Source organism: Parastagonospora nodorum (genome assembly GCF_000146915.1).
Source record: "Parastagonospora nodorum SN15 chromosome Unknown scaffold_15, whole genome shotgun sequence".
Classification (NCBI taxonomy): Eukaryota; Fungi; Ascomycota; class Dothideomycetes; order Pleosporales; family Phaeosphaeriaceae; genus Parastagonospora; species Parastagonospora nodorum.
In genome coordinates this window covers 242467-259987 of record NW_001884563.1, presented here as the reverse complement: position 1 = coordinate 259987, position 17521 = coordinate 242467, and the positions used below count along the sequence as shown (strand labels likewise).

The 17521-nt window shown below is 52.1% G+C and overlaps 8 protein-coding genes across 8 annotated transcripts; 5 read left to right on the top strand and 3 right to left on the bottom strand.

Moving 5' to 3' along the window:
* Positions 1 to 837: 837 nt before the first annotated feature.
* Positions 838 to 1111, top strand: SNOG_09559 (hypothetical protein; the record flags this gene model as incomplete). Its single annotated transcript, XM_001799796.1, has 2 exons — positions 838 to 956; positions 991 to 1111. 2 exons carry the CDS (start codon positions 838 to 840, stop codon positions 1109 to 1111), a joined length of 240 nt encoding a protein of 79 aa, XP_001799848.1.
* Positions 1112 to 2521: 1410 nt separating this feature from the next.
* SNOG_09558 (hypothetical protein) lies at positions 2522 to 3742 on the top strand (the record flags this gene model as incomplete). The annotated part of the gene is made up of 2 exons (XM_001799795.1): positions 2522 to 3508; positions 3578 to 3742. The coding sequence occupies 2 exons, from the start codon at positions 2522 to 2524 to the stop codon at positions 3740 to 3742; spliced, it is 1152 nt and encodes a 383-aa protein (XP_001799847.1).
* Positions 3743 to 3920: 178 nt separating this feature from the next.
* On the top strand, positions 3921 to 5402 carry SNOG_09557 (hypothetical protein; the record flags this gene model as incomplete). Its single annotated transcript, XM_001799794.1, has 2 exons — positions 3921 to 3955; positions 4010 to 5402. The coding sequence occupies 2 exons, from the start codon at positions 3921 to 3923 to the stop codon at positions 5400 to 5402; spliced, it is 1428 nt and encodes a 475-aa protein (XP_001799846.1).
* Positions 5403 to 6068: 666 nt separating this feature from the next.
* On the bottom strand, positions 6069 to 7095 carry SNOG_09556 (hypothetical protein; the record flags this gene model as incomplete). The annotated part of the gene is made up of 2 exons (XM_001799793.1): positions 6069 to 6341; positions 6409 to 7095. The coding sequence occupies 2 exons, from the start codon at positions 7093 to 7095 to the stop codon at positions 6069 to 6071; spliced, it is 960 nt and encodes a 319-aa protein (XP_001799845.1).
* A 649-nt stretch (positions 7096 to 7744) lies between these two features.
* On the bottom strand, positions 7745 to 10016 carry SNOG_09555 (hypothetical protein; the record flags this gene model as incomplete). Its single annotated transcript, XM_001799792.1, has 3 exons — positions 7745 to 9610; positions 9632 to 9830; positions 9880 to 10016. The coding sequence occupies 3 exons, from the start codon at positions 10014 to 10016 to the stop codon at positions 7745 to 7747; spliced, it is 2202 nt and encodes a 733-aa protein (XP_001799844.1).
* A 589-nt stretch (positions 10017 to 10605) lies between these two features.
* On the top strand, positions 10606 to 11793 carry SNOG_09553 (hypothetical protein; the record flags this gene model as incomplete). The annotated part of the gene is made up of 1 exon (XM_001799791.1): positions 10606 to 11793. The coding sequence occupies one exon, from the start codon at positions 10606 to 10608 to the stop codon at positions 11791 to 11793; it is 1188 nt and encodes a 395-aa protein (XP_001799843.1).
* Positions 11794 to 13865: 2072 nt separating this feature from the next.
* SNOG_09552 (hypothetical protein) lies at positions 13866 to 15567 on the top strand (the record flags this gene model as incomplete). Its single annotated transcript, XM_001799790.1, has 2 exons — positions 13866 to 15113; positions 15166 to 15567. 2 exons carry the CDS (start codon positions 13866 to 13868, stop codon positions 15565 to 15567), a joined length of 1650 nt encoding a protein of 549 aa, XP_001799842.1.
* Positions 15568 to 16143: 576 nt separating this feature from the next.
* SNOG_09551 (hypothetical protein) lies at positions 16144 to 17328 on the bottom strand. Its single transcript, XM_001799789.1, has 2 exons — positions 17214 to 17328; positions 16144 to 17154 (listed from the first exon to the last, which is right to left on the bottom strand). Exon 2 carries the CDS (start codon positions 17143 to 17145, stop codon positions 16618 to 16620), a length of 528 nt encoding a protein of 175 aa, XP_001799841.1. The 5' UTR covers positions 17146 to 17154; positions 17214 to 17328; the 3' UTR covers positions 16144 to 16617.
* Between the last annotated feature and the right edge of the window lie 193 nt (positions 17329 to 17521).

The following is a 17521-nucleotide window of genomic DNA, read 5'->3' as shown; positions in this document are numbered from 1 at the left end:
GGCACCCAAGATCTACCTCCCGTATACTCACTTAGGCAATAACAAACCACTACTCTCTTCTAGACTCTCCAAATGAAGCAAACATATGTGCGGGGTGACTTGGAGAGCTGCCGCCTCATGCCATCCCTGCCCACACATCCCCAGGGATCATCCATCTTTCACATACACTGAAACCTGCTTTTGCGGCCGCAAGTTGCAGACGCGTGCGCCTAATCTACATGCAACCAACAAAGCTACTGCAACATCGAAGGTGGAGATTCTGGCCTGACTGGCTACGAGTACTCGGCTCATTCGTGCGTCTACCTAGGTTTCGTGTTGCTGGTGGGATATGTAGGGTGAGCGCGGTGATTCGTGGGAGCTGGTTGACGGGGCTATATTAGAGAGGGGTTAAGCTGGAGCACTGGCGGAAGATACATCCTGGTTTCAGATCTGGGTGCAGGGCGGTGGGGAACTGAACAAGGGGACTTGGTTTGGCTATTGGTGAGAAGAGGATGGTGGATGGAGGATTTTGCTGTGATGTGGGTTGGGCGAGTGGTGCGACGGAAATCGGACAAGTTCAGTCTGGTGAGCGCGATGAGTGATGACTTTTCGCCGGCATCGGGAAGGGGAGAGCTTGTGGTGATGGGGCGAGCAGTCGCGCAGTCGCGCAGTGCGTGTAGCTGCTCGACGAGCTGCAGAGCTAGCTCTACAGCGTGGTGATGTATTCTCTGAACACTGGAGACCAGAATCACACTACATTGATTCTGAATACATTGATATCGTCTCATCCGTGGAGTCACTGTCGTTCTTGTCCACTTGAAATAGGGCTCTGAGCCTTTGTAAGCTCGAACAGACCACATGTGGTTGCCTGCTCAACTGAGAATGTGCAAACGATCTGAGGTCGAATATTGCGTGTACGATATCTTTGACAACATCGCCTCAACGCTCTCATGCAATGCACCTCCTCCAGCCGCTCAGTGCATCCCACACCTTCGTACTACTTCTTTGAAGGCACATCTGTCCTAAGACAGCAGCAAGATGTGCCACTGAGTACCAAGATCCCGCCATCGCTGAGCCGATGCTCAATTATCTCATACTCTTTGGCACGAAGGCAGACACGACTCAGAGCTGATGTGGAGGGCAAGAGTTTACCTCAATTCCATCAAACCGACACTTCACTGTTGTACTGCTAATTCGCCATTAATCCATAGCATCTAGCATTCAAGACCCTGAGCATTCAAAACCCCATCGCTATCGTCGATCGCATCGATTCGTCTACAAACCTTCGAGCGGGCAATTGGTTGCGGGCTAGGATACAATGTGAGCTCGTCAGCGAGGCGTGGGGAACGTTGCTGGTATAAGCACGATATTACACGACATGGTGGTTGCATGTCTGTGGACATGTACAAACAGCATCATCCCTTAGTATTAGAAAGAGGGCGGTACAGACACACATGGCCAACTCTCAACCCTTGGGCTGATGTCCATCATCTCTGGGCATCGCGGCTGCTCACGCACCCATCTGCAGGTGCTTTCTGATGATTGTTGACACGGAAGCATACCAACACCATCTCAGGCCAATGTTGGAGACGTCTGCAAAGCCGGAGATGGACTTAATCAGCTGGGTGCTCTGGCTGCTACACACGACCTGCTAGAACTGTGGCATGTGGTAAATGTGCTGGTAATCCGTTACGACTTTGCTAGCAGGAGTAGATTAGTTACCTGAACACATTGAAAATACATGATATGTCAGTGCTGCATGCCGCGAGTTAAGCTACTGTGACCTGCTTCATCGCCATCAACTCCCCAAAAGCACAAATAATAGCATGCCCTGCCTTGGGTGGAATCATGACCGCATTTTCTTAATACCGTGGATGTGACGCCAGCTGCTGAAAACAGTCACACTGTTTTATCGTGAACGTGAACTACTTGTAACCTTCGTGGCGGATGGGTTGGTCATGGCAGAAGAATGACCTTTTAGTTTCCAACCTGCAGGAATTTTGATGGTGGGATGGTGGTTTGGGTAAGGTACATATGGGTTCATGTGAGAGGGGCTTTACGTATAGGAGATATATTTGCTTTTGTGATAGCCACTTAGCGCCTATATATCTGAGTGCGTGTGGGTTGCGGGATTGTAAAAAGGAAGTAAGTGAGGTGGGGAAGGGAGTAATGTTGTGCGTGGCTAATTTTTACGTTTGTGTGTTTAATTTCTGTTGTATAGTTTTTCACGCACGGCTGGTGTGGTCAACAGTCGCGAAGACTTAATCTCGCCTGGGAAGGAGCTTAAATGTCTAGAAATCCACACAGAAGACTTTTTTGAGAGTAGCTCATCATGTGCTGTCACTATTTACACGAAGCATCGCAAGGTTTTGAGGTTCCCATTGCACTCTTCACTTTCACCATCTCTCGCAACGCCATGATATTAGGTCGGAGCACGCATACGCCGACGCCGACAACAATAATCACACAATGATGTTTAACCCACCGAGCTCTATTCTGCAACCGCAAACACCGTCCTGAGCGCAGCAGTCGCTCTTTTGGAATGGCGACGCCGCAGGACTACACTTCGATGCCATGGGCTCCTCGCTCGAACATCGCCCAGGAGGATGACTCTCCCACACCTTTGCGAAGTAAGTACGCCAGAGACATTGCGATGTTCTGCGCTGACCATTCAGCTGCCACTCCAAACACGGAAGCCCTTATCGAGCAGCTTGCAGCATCGCACGCACTCCAACGCCAACAGGAGAGCCGTATTAGAGAGCTCCTAAGCAAACAGCACGATCTGTCTAAAGAGCTTGAGCATGGTCGCAAACGTGAGACAGCTGTGCAGGCGGTGTTTGTCGAGAACCTTGAGAGGGAGCAGGAGCTGGCGAAAAGAGAACGTGTGGTTGAAGAGAAAATGAAGCAGCTGAACAAGCAAGAGGAATACATCGTCGAGAAAGAGAAGAGCACGAACGAGAAAGTGAAAGAAGTGATGCAATTGCAAAAGGCGCTGGGCCACTACACACCGAGCACTTCTAAGCTGGAAGCCGACCGCGTTCGTCAAAAGGCTGGCGTCAACTATCTTGGCCTCAGTGACTATGCCCACTGCAGCTTTTCCCGCAATACTGCACACTTGGATACCGACGATTTCCATATTTCTGCCGCTATCATGAACGGCCAGGATGTCCAGACACTCCGTCGCCACGACTACTACATTGGATACTACAGCTGTTCCTATCAGACTTTGATGAAAGAATGGGAACAAACTCAGCCAAAGGTCGAAAACTCCCCATACTTGAATGACTGCCTTGCCAATCCCGAGAGTAATGGACGTAATGCAGGAGCACTATTCGCTTTCGCCGCGTTGTGTGCCAATCACAAGCCCGAATGGGATATGCGACTGGACAAATATACTTGGCCCATGGAATGTATCGAATCTGCGTGTGGAATTGGTGGTGATGACCGCAATGAAGCGGGGTTTTGGCACGGCTTTGCGGAGGCAAAAGAGGAGATGAAGGCGAAATTCGAGAGGATGTTAGAGGAAGAGGCATGAGCTGTGCGGCTTATCAGGAAAGGAGCTCTATGGATAGCGAGGGCTCATACCGTCTTTTGACAGAAACACAAGATAGAGATGCGGGTTGTGGAGTATATCTGCCACTCGAACGGTGCTGGAATGTATGGTTCTACGACGAGAGTTTTCGTCTTTGGTGAGCACAGGTGTGATACGATAGCTATAAAAAAAAAGGCATCGCTATCTGTGCACAGAGTTCTTAAGAGTTGAGAGTGAGTAGCTAAATCTCTATTACCTTTAGTTCTTTGAACAGTGTGAGAATCCGCCCAACTACGCACGTGCCTCCTTGCGTGCACATAACTTTCGCTGTGTTCAATATAACCAACATTACAGCATTATTGGACGCCAAGTATCCAATAGCACATACCTCTAAAAGCTGATATCTGTAATGTCCCGAGCTTCCGTTGTGTTGTTCGTGTTCGAGTACGCGCGACCCTCACTTTCACCACCTCTCTCAACACCATGATATGCTCGCAGGTCGGAGCGTACGGGTGCCGATATCGCCGGAGCTACCGAACGCACAACTTCAATATTTACAATCGAATTCCACGATCTACACGTCAAGCACCACCCGCAAGTGACACTCAGCTTCAACATGGCGCCGCCACAAGATTATACGACGATGCCCTGGACACTGCGCTCACTACCGCCGCCCGAGAGCGTAAGTGATAACAGCTCCGAAACAGCCGAATCCAGCGACTCCGACGAGTCAACCGGCTCGCTCGCGTCTAGTGTCGCCCTCACCGCCACCGCCGCCTCCAGGCTAAACCACGAGCTTTTACTTACACAGCTTGCCGCCTCTCACTCCGCGCAGCGCCGCCTAGAAGAGCGCCTAGAAGACCAGAAGCGTGACTTTGACGCTCGCCTAGAACAGCAAAAGCGCGAGTCTGAGCGATATACCTCCAAGCTGGAACAAGATCTGGCGCAGTGTCAGAAGCGCGAAGAAGCCATCAAGGCAGTCTTCTTCCGCGAGTTCGAGAAGGAGAGGGCACTTATGCTCGAAGACCGACGACTGAAGCTTAAGGCTGAAGCTCTTGCGAGGAAATCATATAGGCTTAATGATAAAGCTGAACAGCTTGAGCGCAAAAGGACCAACACTGCTCAAGAGGTCAGAAACCTGGAAGCCACGCTTCTCCAGCTCGAGGAATCGATTGCCTTGCACCGTGGCGATAGTCAAGTCAGCTCAGAGGCTGTAGGATTGCGCAACCCGAGTCACACCATCCTCATGCATGCTGCTGGCAACACATATCCTTTCAGCTACGGTAACGTTTCTCTGCTCCATCTCGACAAAGTCCGTGCTTCCGCGTCCACCACACCTTCAAATGACAAAGCAGCCGCGCTGCTGCGCAGGCACGATTACTACACCGGCTGGTTTCATGCTATGCGCTCCTTGAACCACCGCAAAGCAATCGTTCTCGACATGGAGCACAGCCACCATAAGCGCAGCCCGGCTCGTTTACTGTCTTCATCTATTGACACAAAGTATCTCCAGGATCTGAATAATCCCCACAATCCTCGCAACGCCGGCATCAACGCTGGCCTCCTCTTTGCTTACTCGGCTCTGTGCAAACAGCACAACCTCACGGAATCTCGCCTCGACACACGTGAGTGGACCCTGGACGATATCAAGCCCGTTGCGCGCGAAAACCATGCTGGAGACTTCGCGTTCTGGGATGGCATGGACTATGCGGTGGACAAGATGAAGAGGCTGTTTAAGTTGAAGATCGAGAGGGGCATCTGGAAGACGGGAGACGATGCGGCGCAGATTACATTGATGAGAGCAAGGGATGTACCGAGGGGTTATGTGGTGGAAGAAAGGCCTCCGCATTGGACGTTGCGTAGACATGCAAACACAGTCCGGGATGTTTAGAGAGACACCAATCTGTACTCTGCTGGACATGACAGGAAAGCTAAGATGGAACGCCATGCAGTCGAAGAGCGTTAGAAGTGCGAACTGCTACGTCACAAAGTGGCACTAGGCTTGGATGAAAAACGTCCTGTGCTTATAGAGCAATTGAATAAAAGGAGAAACTTCAGGTGATCTGGCTTTCACTCTATGACTCCACAATTGGCATAGCCTACTTGGAAAACGGGATGAAGTGTTGCAACATTGACCAGCAGCCTTCGCATAGTATCTTAACATCTATTTCATAGCCTTTGCGATCTTCAGTAGCGAATGCATCCTGATCCCGACATGCTCAAGTCAATCTTCAAATAAGTGTCACCGGATTGCATGCACATCCAATCTAAGTACGTTTTGCCTGGTCATCGTTCAGTGTGTAGCTATATGGAAAACAGCTCAAGATAATACTTGCCTAGCTTTCTCATGTCTGACACGTTCAGATTTTGAGAAAAAAAAACGTCACAATCGTGGAACATCCATACATACACAAGTCGCCTTTCGCATGTAACAAAAAAACAAGTTCCTGATATCTTAACCATTACCGCCTCGCATATCCAATCTAAAAAGCCCAAATCAAGATTCCTCCAAGGTATCATCCATAAAATTAATCCCCCCTCAAAACCTCATCTCACATCACAAATACTTCTCTACCACCTTCTCCGTCCACTCCCAAAACTCCCGCGCATTGCCCCCCTCCGCCAAATCCTTGCGCAGCGACATAATCCGCCCAAACGGCACAACCCACTCCCCCTTCTTCATGCCCACCACATCCGGGCTCAGCCCCGCGTAGAGCTCCGTGTACGCCCCGTTGACCGCGGGGTGCAAGAGGAGCGCAGTCAGGACCTTATTGACGAGCGGAGGAATGTAGCGCCCCAGTTCAGTTTTGAGATTACCTGGGTTGAGCGACTGCGGGTGTCGGTTAGTAAGTATAAAAGGGGGGTGGGTGGGGGAGAGTAGGGAAATTTGCGCTTACGACCGACAAAACGCCCTTATCGGCGTATCGATTAGCGAATTCAATCGCATGCAAGACATTCCCGCCTTTACTGATGGCGTATTTGTCCCTTACGTTCTTCGTCGCCATGACGCCGTCGCCCAGCGCTTTGACGTCTACGCCGCCCTTGGGCGAGCCCACGTGCGCCGCGCTACTGCTCACCCAGATGACGCGCACGCTGCCCGTGTCCGACACCGCGGCGGTGGAGACGAGCAGCGGGGTCAGGAACTTGGTGAAGAGGAAGTGCGCGATGCAATTCGTGCCGAGTTGGAGGTCGAAGCCTTGGGCGGTAAGACTGCCTTGCGGGGGCACCATGACGCCTGCGTTGTTGAAGAGCACGTCGAGGCGCTTCTCCTTGGCTAGAAACTCCTCGGCGGACGCTTTGATACCCGTCAGGTCGTTGAGATCGAGCTTTAGAAACTCGAGACGACCTGTGGATGAGGGGTGGCTCTCCCGCATCCAGGCGATGGCGGCAGTGGATTTTTCGGCATTCCGCGCGGCGACGTATACGGTGCCGTTGAGCGAGTAGAGGAGGCGTGCGAGTTCGCGGCCGACGCCGGCGGAAGCGCCGGTCACGATGTAGACTTTACCGGCGAGGGAGGGGATGGAGGATTCTGTAAATTTCGGAGCCGGGGGAAAGGCTTGGGATACTTGGTCGCAGATGCCCATGATTGATTGTGGTGGTTGTTTTGTTGACGTTGGTCGTGGATTGGGATGTGGTGGTGATGTGTTGATGTTGATCGTGAGTCGCGATGTGGTGTTGCTAGTGGTGATGAAAGACGGAACTCTCAGAGCATATATGTCTTTATATTGCAATCGGTCCGGGAAGAAACTGAGTTTGATATATCCATTAATTCCAGCTCTTTTACTGCGCGTCCTTGAAGATATCACATTGTTCGTGCGCAAGGCGGACGAGCCGGCTTCAGGACAGCGCCGCAATAGCACCGGGCGGAGATAGCGCCACTAGGACCGCGTCATGAAGTCTCACATCACTGTAGGGAGCATCAGAGTTGACGTTCTTAGGATGAGTATGTTTGGGAATTAAGATGCTCGGGTGCCGTGGCGTCCGAGCTTGTGTTGCCTTGCTCGCATGCCGTGGCGCCCGGGTATACGTTGATGCGGCGCAGTATTGTGATATCGGGCGTAAGATGACACCCGGACGGGCGATAGACGATAACGCATCTTGCACTGCCACTTCATGTCTGTCATTATGTGCTAGACGGTAAATCATGGCACCCGTAGTTTTAGAATCCGATGTTAGTTTTTGAATTAGAACACCATCATAAGAAACATAACCCCATATTTTCCCCTGTAATCATCATTCATCCCTTTCTTCAAACTCCACAAGTGCTGTCCCAGCCTTACATAGATCCCCTTTACCATGTACAACTCTCTTAACAACACCATCAACCGGACTCCTTATCACCGTCTCCATCTTCATGCTCTCAATGACTACTAGCGGCTGATCCCGCTTGACTTCTTGGCCCTCTTCTACCTCCACCCTCAGCACCTTACATGGCATGGGCGCAAGTACACTGTTTGTCACATCCTTGACACCCAAGGCTTTCTTGGTCCACTCGGGCATGGCGAGCTGCAGCCGGTATTGGCGGCCTTGTTGGAAGAGTGTGAGGCGGTCTTCGTCGCGGATGAATGTTGTAGAGAGGCGGGTATGTGGGAAGAAGGAGGAGAGGGTATTGGAGGAGGGTGAGAATGTCGATGTCACGTTAGAGTATTTAGTGCCAGCGATAGTGATGTCGAATTGCGACGGGGCGGTCTGACGGATGGTGACTGGAGTGGCCTTTGAGTCGCCTTTGCCGTCGGCGGGGATCTCGACGAGATTGAACTCGCGTTGTTGGAAGCCGGTCCCTGAGCCAAAGCCGATGGATGTGATGGGCGGGCTAGAGAATGGGTCACCGCGTGATGAGGAGATGTCTTGGAGTGTCAGACCCAAGGCGGCTTGCGCGTAGACTTCTGGTGCTGGGGGTTGTGGATCGAAGAGCTCGGCGTGGTGCTTTTGGATGTAGCCTGTTTCGACGTCTCCAGCGACAAAGTCGGGACTTACGCACATGCGCTTGATGAACTCGATGTTGGTAATGGGCCCAGCAACTTCATACTCCTCGAGCGCAGCACGCAGTTTCTGGATAGCAGCTTCTCGCGTTGGGCCTTGGACGATGAGTTTCGAGATCATGGGGTCGTAATGTGAGGATACTTCGTCGCCGGAAATGAAACCCGAGTCTATGCGAACCGTGGTTGAAGGAGTTGGTGTCTGGAGATGTAGCAGTCGGCCAGAGTCAGGGATGAAGTTCATGTCTGGGTTCTCTGCGTATATACGCGCCTCTATTGCGTGGCCTCGCTCGCTGATGCGTTGCTCGATCTCCTGCTGAGTGAGTGGCAGGCGTCCGCCTTCTGCTACGATGAGCTGCCATCGGACAAGATCCTCTCCTGTAACCATCTCAGTGACTGGATGCTCGACTTGCAACCTAGTGTTCATCTCCATGAAGAAGAACTCGCCGCTGTCATTGTCGAAGATGAACTCGACGGTACCCGCTCCCTCGTAGCCCACAGCGAGCGCAGCTTGTCGGGCCTTCTCCCAGATGTCTTGTCGGATGTGTTCTTGGAGATGTGGTGCGGGTGACTCTTCAAGAATCTTTTGGTGTCGTCGCTGGATACTGCAGTCACGCTCGCCCAATGCGACGCAGTTGCCGTGCTTGTCCGCGAAGACCTGGACTTCGATGTGCCTTGGTGTTGTGATGTACTTTTCGACCAGCATGACCTCGTCGCCGAACGAGTTGCGTGCTTCTGACTTGGCGGATGCAAGCTGATCGAAGAACTCTTGCTCAGTGTTGACAATGCGCATGCCCTTTCCACCGCCACCTTTGACAGCTTTCAGGAGGACGGGGTATCCAATCTTGGCCGCCTCGCTTTTGAGATAGTCTGGATCCTGGTTCGAGCCGTGGTATCCAGGAATGCATGGCACGCCGGCTTTGGTCATGATGTCTTTCGACTCACTGTCCCATGTTAGCCAACTTTCGCCAAGGAGTGCTCTGAACGCTACCTCTTGCTTCCCATGGACTCGATAGCCTTCCATGGTGGACCAATGAAGGTTATGCCCGCTTCTGTGCACTTTCTCGCGAACGTAGGGTTCTCGCTCAACTGCATTGTTGTCAGCTTTCACCCGACAGCACTACACCAGGGATGTTCCTACAAAGCCGTATCCGGGATGTATGCCCTGACAGCCCTGCTCTTTCGCAATCTGTATTATCCTGTCGCCATCGAGATATGCAGACGGGTCGCCGAGGTTGACTGCGTAGGGAGAGCTCAAAGCGTGCTGCGACCGGGCATCTGGGTCTGTGTAGAGGGTGGTGGTCCGGATGCCGTATTCCGAGGCTGTCCGGCCGACTCGTCTGAACGAGGCATGAGCACAGAATCTCTGAGCATAGCGAACGCACTCACAGGGCAATTTCTCCTCGGTTTGCTATCAGCACGGATGTAAGGGACTTGGTCGTCTGTGTGGCTGTGGAGTTGTAGCGCATGCCATTGCTGGCGAGCAGCTGGCGCGAGAGACGGGCTGACTTCCTGAAGGCACGCATGGTCACAGCTGAAGGTATTCACGGTAAGAAGGATCAATTTGAAGCTTGCAGACTACATTGTTTGTGGGGACTGGAAGTCTGGGGAAGTGACAGGTGCCTCGGCGCATGAGGGCTCCTAAAGCCGGTGAAAGCCGCCAGGTAGGGATTGATGTCATTGGTCGTCCGCGGGGAAGACGCGCGAACGTGTTTACGGCAGCAAACAATGTCGAAGCCGCGCGACACATGCTGGCAACCGCAGCCGGGGGTTATCTGCCGGTGCAGGAGGAGTACTCGAGGTTATCCATGAACGTACACTCCCTCTGTGTCACGACACGTCAGTGCAGACTGCAGATCCGCGCCTCCCCAGCGCATGGGACTCTCACCCGCATGAGTCCACGCCTGTGCCAACCAACATCGCTTCCTCGTCCATGTCACACCAGCAACAAGTCTTATAGCAACATATTCTGATATACCGTCCCAAATCGCTTGCAGTGTCGTGACTGGTCGTACCTCGCATTGACCACCATCGTCTTGCGCTGCGCAACCTTGCTCTCCCCGTCTTCACCCACGAACCGCGACCGCAACGCAACCACAACCACATCTAGCCATCATGAGCGACTACGGCGGCTGCGACGGCGGCGAATACGAGGACTACGCATGGTTCTATGTCGAGGAGGAGTACATTGTCGCCGACGACCTCGCCGAGCACCAAGTACCCTCACCCCCACCGAGCGACTATGTCGACGACGACATGCGGGACGACTGGGACCGCTACGAGTACTTCAACGACCTCGACTACGCTTCAGACTGCTATGAAGATGGCATCTTTCAATCACACGACGCCAAGGACTCGAAGATTGGCCAGAAGCGAAAGCGCGCGACCAAGAGCAGTCGCAGCAAGAAAAAGCTCAAGACGAGTGAAAGCCCGGATCCGATCAAGCCATTTGTGAAGGCGCACTCACCAATCGTGTGGCGTTCACAGCGCGACCGAGTGCAGAAACCGCGGGTGCTCACGCAACCCACCGAAACGTTTGCGCTGTTTGGGGACTGGCGGGAGAGGTTCGGAGACACATCACCCTGGGACCGGCCGTCACAACCGGCCAAGTCACCAGCGCCACTAGGTGATGGAGTGTCTGAGGCCGCGCTTTCTGCCACCTCAGAGCCACTGGATGAGGACGCACTGGCCGAGGACGAAGACATGGAGGAAGACGGAGACATGGAGATCGGCCAGGAGGCATTGATGGCAGCGCTGCAGAATCAACTCGCCGCGGCTGGTGGTCCTCTCAGCGGTATGGATCCGCAGCAACTCCTGCAATTTGCGCTGCGCATGGCGGCAGGCAAGGATGCGGGAGACGATATTGCCGGCGAGATGGCAGACGCCATGCTCGGAGGCGAGGGAGAGGAAGACGACGAAGCCAAAGAGGAGCAACTGCTATCGTGGGTCGCACAGCAGCGGAATGCGAACAAGGACGCTGCAGCAACCGAGCCTGAGTCGCCAGAAGCCAGTCGAGACAGCAACCGGCCTCCAACTCCTCCACTGTCCCAAGCGAATCGTAGTGTGAAGGATGCCGACACCAAGGAAGAGGAAGGAGGAGCGAGGTCCAAGACGTGGACGGCACAGGAGACGAAGCCTGTGGCGTCGAACAAGCGGAAAGCAGAAGATGAGGAGGAGGCCAGTGGTTCCTCCAGAACAACCAAGAGACGGGTGACCAGGTCGTTCAACGCGCCGACAGCTGCGAGTCGGGCCAAGGCAGCGCCAGCGACCACACAGACGAGGAATACGCGCTCGAAGAAATGAGACTTGGATCGCTTTTTATGAAGCATGACTATTCTAAAGGGGAATATTGCGTACTGGACGCTCTTCTATTATTATTCTGGCGAGCTTCACGCCTCAAGGGCGGGTGCAGCAGGTTTAACTGGTGCCTTTGTGCGCTTCAGGAATACTTAAACACTTTCATATTTCATCCTCCACGAAGTTCGCGACGAGGATATCCTTCCACCATACCCATTCCAACTTCCGACACAAGCACTGTGCAGTCGGAAACCAACATACACACCAGCCTTTATCTTCCATCCATAAAAAAACCTCTGTGCGCCACACGGTCTCTAATAGAAGAATATATCCCTGGTCCGCAATACCGACTTCCCCTCCATATTTCTCCTCGCTTACTCTCCATTACTCATACTCACAGCCTTGACACATACATCACCCACACACCACACATCAAACAAGATGCCCTTCACAAACATGCCCCTCCACCCCCAACCCCGGACACACACACACCCCCTCCCCATCCACGCCTCAATGGCCCACTACCCCATGCCAAGATATCGAACTCGGCCCTGCCAACCCACCCGCTCCCTCCCCACCTCAATCACGCATACGCACCGTCCTACGCAAACGCGCAATCCGCATGGCGCTCCTCACACTCGTGTTGCTAGTTTGCGCGTTCGTCCTTGTCGTTAGTGCCGTGGCGGTGCATCGGAAGCGTGAGGAGGGGAGGGGGTTGGGTGGGCGCGGGGCCTGGTAGTGGATTGGGGGTGGTGGGTGGGAAGGTTAGATTCAAGAGGCCAAGTTGTATGCGAGTTTGAAGGCGAGGGTGGGGGTCAGACGGAGCAGATGGGCTGCTAGTTATATTAAAAGTTAGTGATTAAGGATTGGAGAGAGTGGGGGAAGGAGGGGAGGGGAGGGTGAGTAAACGAAGTGAAAGGAGAGCTAATGTCTATCCATGTGTGGCGAAAAGCGCTCTGTGCCGAAAATGAATCTATCGTTAAGTATCATAATCTCTTTCCTATGTTTTCTCTTAGAGTACTACTAACATGTTCTCATTCCTCTGATACCTCATTATCCAAAGCCCATGCACGACTACCAAATTCCCATGCTCCTGGCTATAGTGTCGATCATCTGTTTCAGGACATCAGGGCCCATCTTTTCTTTGCGCTGCCATACCACCAGGAATGCTACGAAAGGGTATGCGTCGGAGAGCTCAACAATTAGATCCGTGGTGTAAGAATGTACTCCCAGATCATATCCGCATTCATCCGGTTGGGAAGATCTGCGGTGCATCATGGTGCTTGCCAAAAGCTACCTTAGTCACGACTATATCGTAATTTACAATATCACTCTTTGGTTTCATTCTTTGTTACATATCCTATGATCTCGGACCCCGAAAATGTAAAGGCTATCTGGACTGCTAATTACCTAGTTTCTGCTAGCCTTGTCATTCACAATGCTGCATTCTAGATCACAAAGTGTTACCATCACCCCTGCAAGAATGTAGCACAAATGTGAACATTCTATTGTGATCTCATGCCATGAGGTCATTTGTAGTACGTTGTCGCAGTACTAAGTTGCTCGACAGTTCTTCCGCCCTGATCGCTAGTTAAGATGAACCTACTGCTCTACGTAGCAACAGACACCAATGGCAAATAAGTCAAGCCCCAAGGCCGCAGGGGATCCAGCGTTGGTCACTGTACCGCCTTTCAACCAAACTACAACAGAACTGAGTTTTAACTTCTCTACACAATTAGGCCTCGAGGCATGGATCTACTGGCACTATCGCAACAGAGCTTTTTGCCCGGACGGCACTTTCAGGGGATTACCGTGGCTTAGGAAACATCTTTTCTCCCTCAACACCGGCCTTTCAACGACTAGAATACGTCATGCCCTTCAACCGTAAGTCGAACCTTTGCGCAATTAACGTACCTGTCTCACCGTTCGATCTCAACTGTACATCTGCAGGAGGAACTTACCTGCTCCACGAAAAACGGCAATCGATGTTGTGTTGTACCTTCACTGATAACAGCAGGCTCCTATACCCAAGTCACGAATACAGTCTGGCACATACCGAGAAGATCAGCAAGCAAATCATGGAAGAAAACATGGGAAACTCAGCACCAAATCAGCATGCACTGCTGTCAGTGTCCCAAACAGGCGGCATTGCCATCCACAACACAATGGCAGGTTTGTGTACTCCAAGCCTGTACCGATCAGACTTGCTAGAGGCGGCAATTGATTCACCGACCCCTGTGGACACGACCGTTGACCTGTTGAGCTGGAAAATGGGTCGAGCCAATTTTACCAACGAGCCAGACGGCGCCAGGGTTGCAGATTTTGACACGGAAGACAGTTCTAGTGAGACAAGTTCGGTATTTTCAAGCAGCAACTTTGAAGGCATGGACTTCCTACTGCCCAAAGCTGGCGGAAGCAATAACGACGGAAATACGCAAGCTACCGGCGCGCTCGCCAGACTTCAACACGCACCTTTGATAGATGCCAGTTTCATCTCCAGTCATGGTGGAAGTCTTCTTCCACAATACGGCCTGCTTGGTTCGCATATGGAGGCCAGGGGTGCTGAGTCTAAGCTCCTCCTGAACACCAATGTCCCATTCTCGATGTTCGTATGCGGAGTCCAAGGAAGTGGGAAGTCCCACACAACATCCTGCATCCTCGAGAACTCTTTGATCCGCTCAAAACATCTTGGGAAGCTTCAGAAGCCTCTTTCTGCCCTCGTTTTCAATTTCGCTCAATTTAGCGGTGACGGCGTCGGGTTCACTGTCAGCGAGGCGGCATTTCTGGCTTCAACCGATTCCAGACTGCCTGGAGGAGCGCATGTGAAGAAAGTGCAAGTGTTGGTCTCGCCCTCCAATTTTCTGCGCATCTCAAAACTCTACACTCGACTTCCCAACGTTCTGGTCACGCCGTTTAAATTGAACCCCCAGGACCTGGATATCGACACAATGCTCACTCTGATGAACGTTGGCGAATCAGAGGGAACACCTCTCTACATGGCGCAAGTGACGCAAATTCTTCGCGAGATGTCTACAGCGGGAGGGCCATTCAACTATCGAGCGTTCAAGAGGCACCTGAAGGGGAAGGACTTCAATCCTGCGCAGACCAGCATGCTACAAATGCGTTTGGGCCTGCTTGAATCGTTCCTGGACATGGACGGAGGTACTGTCGAGCCCCACTTCCAGCCTGGCGAGATTACAATCATGGACATGTCGTGCCCATTTGTCAATGCCAACACGGCGTGTATCCTTTTCAAGATCGGGCTCAAGCGGTATCTGCAGTCCAAAACGAGCGGGAAGATGATTGTGTTAGATGAAGCACACAAGGTATGCCGAGTGATCATATCCCACGAAGCCATTTTTGCTTATCCTTATGCAGTACATGCTCAAAGTGCCGGGCGCAAAGGCCCTGACCGAAACTCTCCTCCAGACGGTCCGTCTCCAGCGGCATTACGGTGCACGCGTCATCATTTCAACCCAGGAACCTACACTCTTGACAGACCTCATCGCCCTCTGCTCGGTCACAGTGATCCATCGTTTCTCTAGTCCGGAGTGGTTGTCAGCTATCAAACGTCATATACCCACTGCGGCGGAGGGTCGTGAAGATCTGATGTTGAAGATTGAGGGGTTGAGGACAGGGGAAGCGTTGGTGTATTCACCGAATGCTGTGCTTGGACGCGACGATAGTGGGGACTTGATCACTGGTACAAGCAGGTTCATCAAGGTTAGAATTAGGAGGAGGATCACGAGCGATGGAGGGCAATCTATGCTAGCAGTCTAAGACAATCGCCCTCCAATCGCTCTAGCTAGAGATTTCTAGCTGGGATAAGTACACGTAGAGCATGCCGTCCGGGCAGAAAGCTCTGTATTAATAGTGCTAGTACATCTAGGCTTTAAGGCCTAATTGTGTAGAGAAGTTAAAACTCAGTTCTGTTGTAGTTTAGTTAAAAGGCAGTAGAGTAATCAATGCTAGTGTGAAATATTTGTATCAAATGTAGAAGAAGGACTGAATAGCTCGAACAAAGCTGAGCCTCGAACTTGGCATGTTGACAGGTCAGTACAGAAGCTGATAATGATTTAGGACAACTAGCTACCCAGCAAGTACAACCTGCCCAAGTGGAAAGAAAAAAAGAGTTTTACAATATCGTACTCCAACTGTGATAGAACGTTATATAGATTGAAATGTGCGTAAATGCGAACCATTGTATTTTTTCCCCCCAGGATAGTTTTCTGTATTGTTCATATAGGGAGTTGTATCTAGACGGTCTTTGTACTACTCGTGAACTCAATTTTTAATTTATTACACATTACTTCGCTCTCACGAGACATGACAAAGACGCATGGCCAAAACACAAAATTCTCATAAATCAATATATTCATCTCTCATACGCTCTACCAACAAAACTAAGCCAAATACTCGCGAAAAATAGGGGGTATCGACGACGCAGGGAACAAAGAAAGCCAATGCATAAATGATGCAGTTACACTAGGAGAGTCCTTGGGCGCCTCTTCCTCCACCACGGGAGACGAAAGCGGCGGCAAGGGTGCGGAAAAACAACGCTGGTGCTGGTTGGGAAAGGGTAACAAACGCGGTGGCGGGACTGGCGGTGGGATGCGGAAGTTTGGTGGGAGAGGCGCGGGAACAAGACGGCGCGATGGAGGAGGTTGAGATGGAGCTGGCGGTGGCGCTGCAACGTTTTCAATCTTCGTCGTCGTCGTCTTTGCGCCAATCTTGAACCGCCCGACTTCAACATCGAGCTCGAACGAAATCTTCTACACCAAGAAAACACTATTAGCACAACGCATCTGTGGCCCGTTCTAACGAAGAGGTTTAGACATGCTGCGAGCCCCGGCCCGTATGAACCGTGCTTGCCTTGCGATGCTTCCAAAACACGAAGCCGCCATACGCCGCGGTAATAAACCACAGCAGCATATTCGCGCAGAGCACCCAAACGGCGTTCTTCATGCGCATAATGCCCTTGTTGCCCTCAGCCTTCTCGGGGATGTACATGCGCCCGAAAATGCCAAAGGCGACGAGATAGCACAGCCAGACCAGCGCGTCCACGTAGAAGAAGAACCACGCCTTGACGAGCGGCAGCATGAAGAGTAGCGCGGTGAGCGCGCCGAGCGTGCCGCACACGACGCTCCAGACCCACTTGGAGTCGACGTACTTGTGGCTGCGGCGCGCCTTGTCGAGATCTATGGCGTACAGCGCGATGACGGTGATGCCGAGCACGAACTGGAAGAAGCGCAGGAAAATGCGCAGAGCGGCGGTGATGGTGAAGTTTGCCCAGAAGGTGGTGCCGGCGGTAGCTTTCTCGGACTTCATGGTCCTACGCGAGAGGAAGTTGAGAGCCATGATGATGATCTGAATCATGTAAGCGTGAGTCTTGTGTAAATGGAATAATTCTGAGTGTAAAAACTTACTTTGTAGGTTTGTAGGTGTGGGATGTGTTTGAATGCGAATGCTTTTTCAGTGTGGTTAGGAAGAAACGCTCACGGCGCAGAAGTAATAAAGTCGCTTGTCGCGAACAATGGTGTTGTGTGGTGTCGCACAGTGCTCGTTGAACCCCTACAGCCTTGCACGCACAATATAATTTAAACAATGTTCGTTGGGGCAGTTGGGATCAGGCTATGACGTCTGTTAACGTGAGAAGCTGCCATGTGCGCGTGCTCTTTCCGCAGTGTGATCGACAAAGAACGTGTAGTGGATGGGCCAGAAAGGTGTAGTTTGG

What these genes read in the sequence shown, in the direction of transcription:
- SNOG_09551 (XM_001799789.1), bottom strand. Translation starts at nt 17,145, where the DNA reads ATGGCTCTCAACTTCCTCTCGCGTAGGACCATGAAGTCCGAGAAAGCT.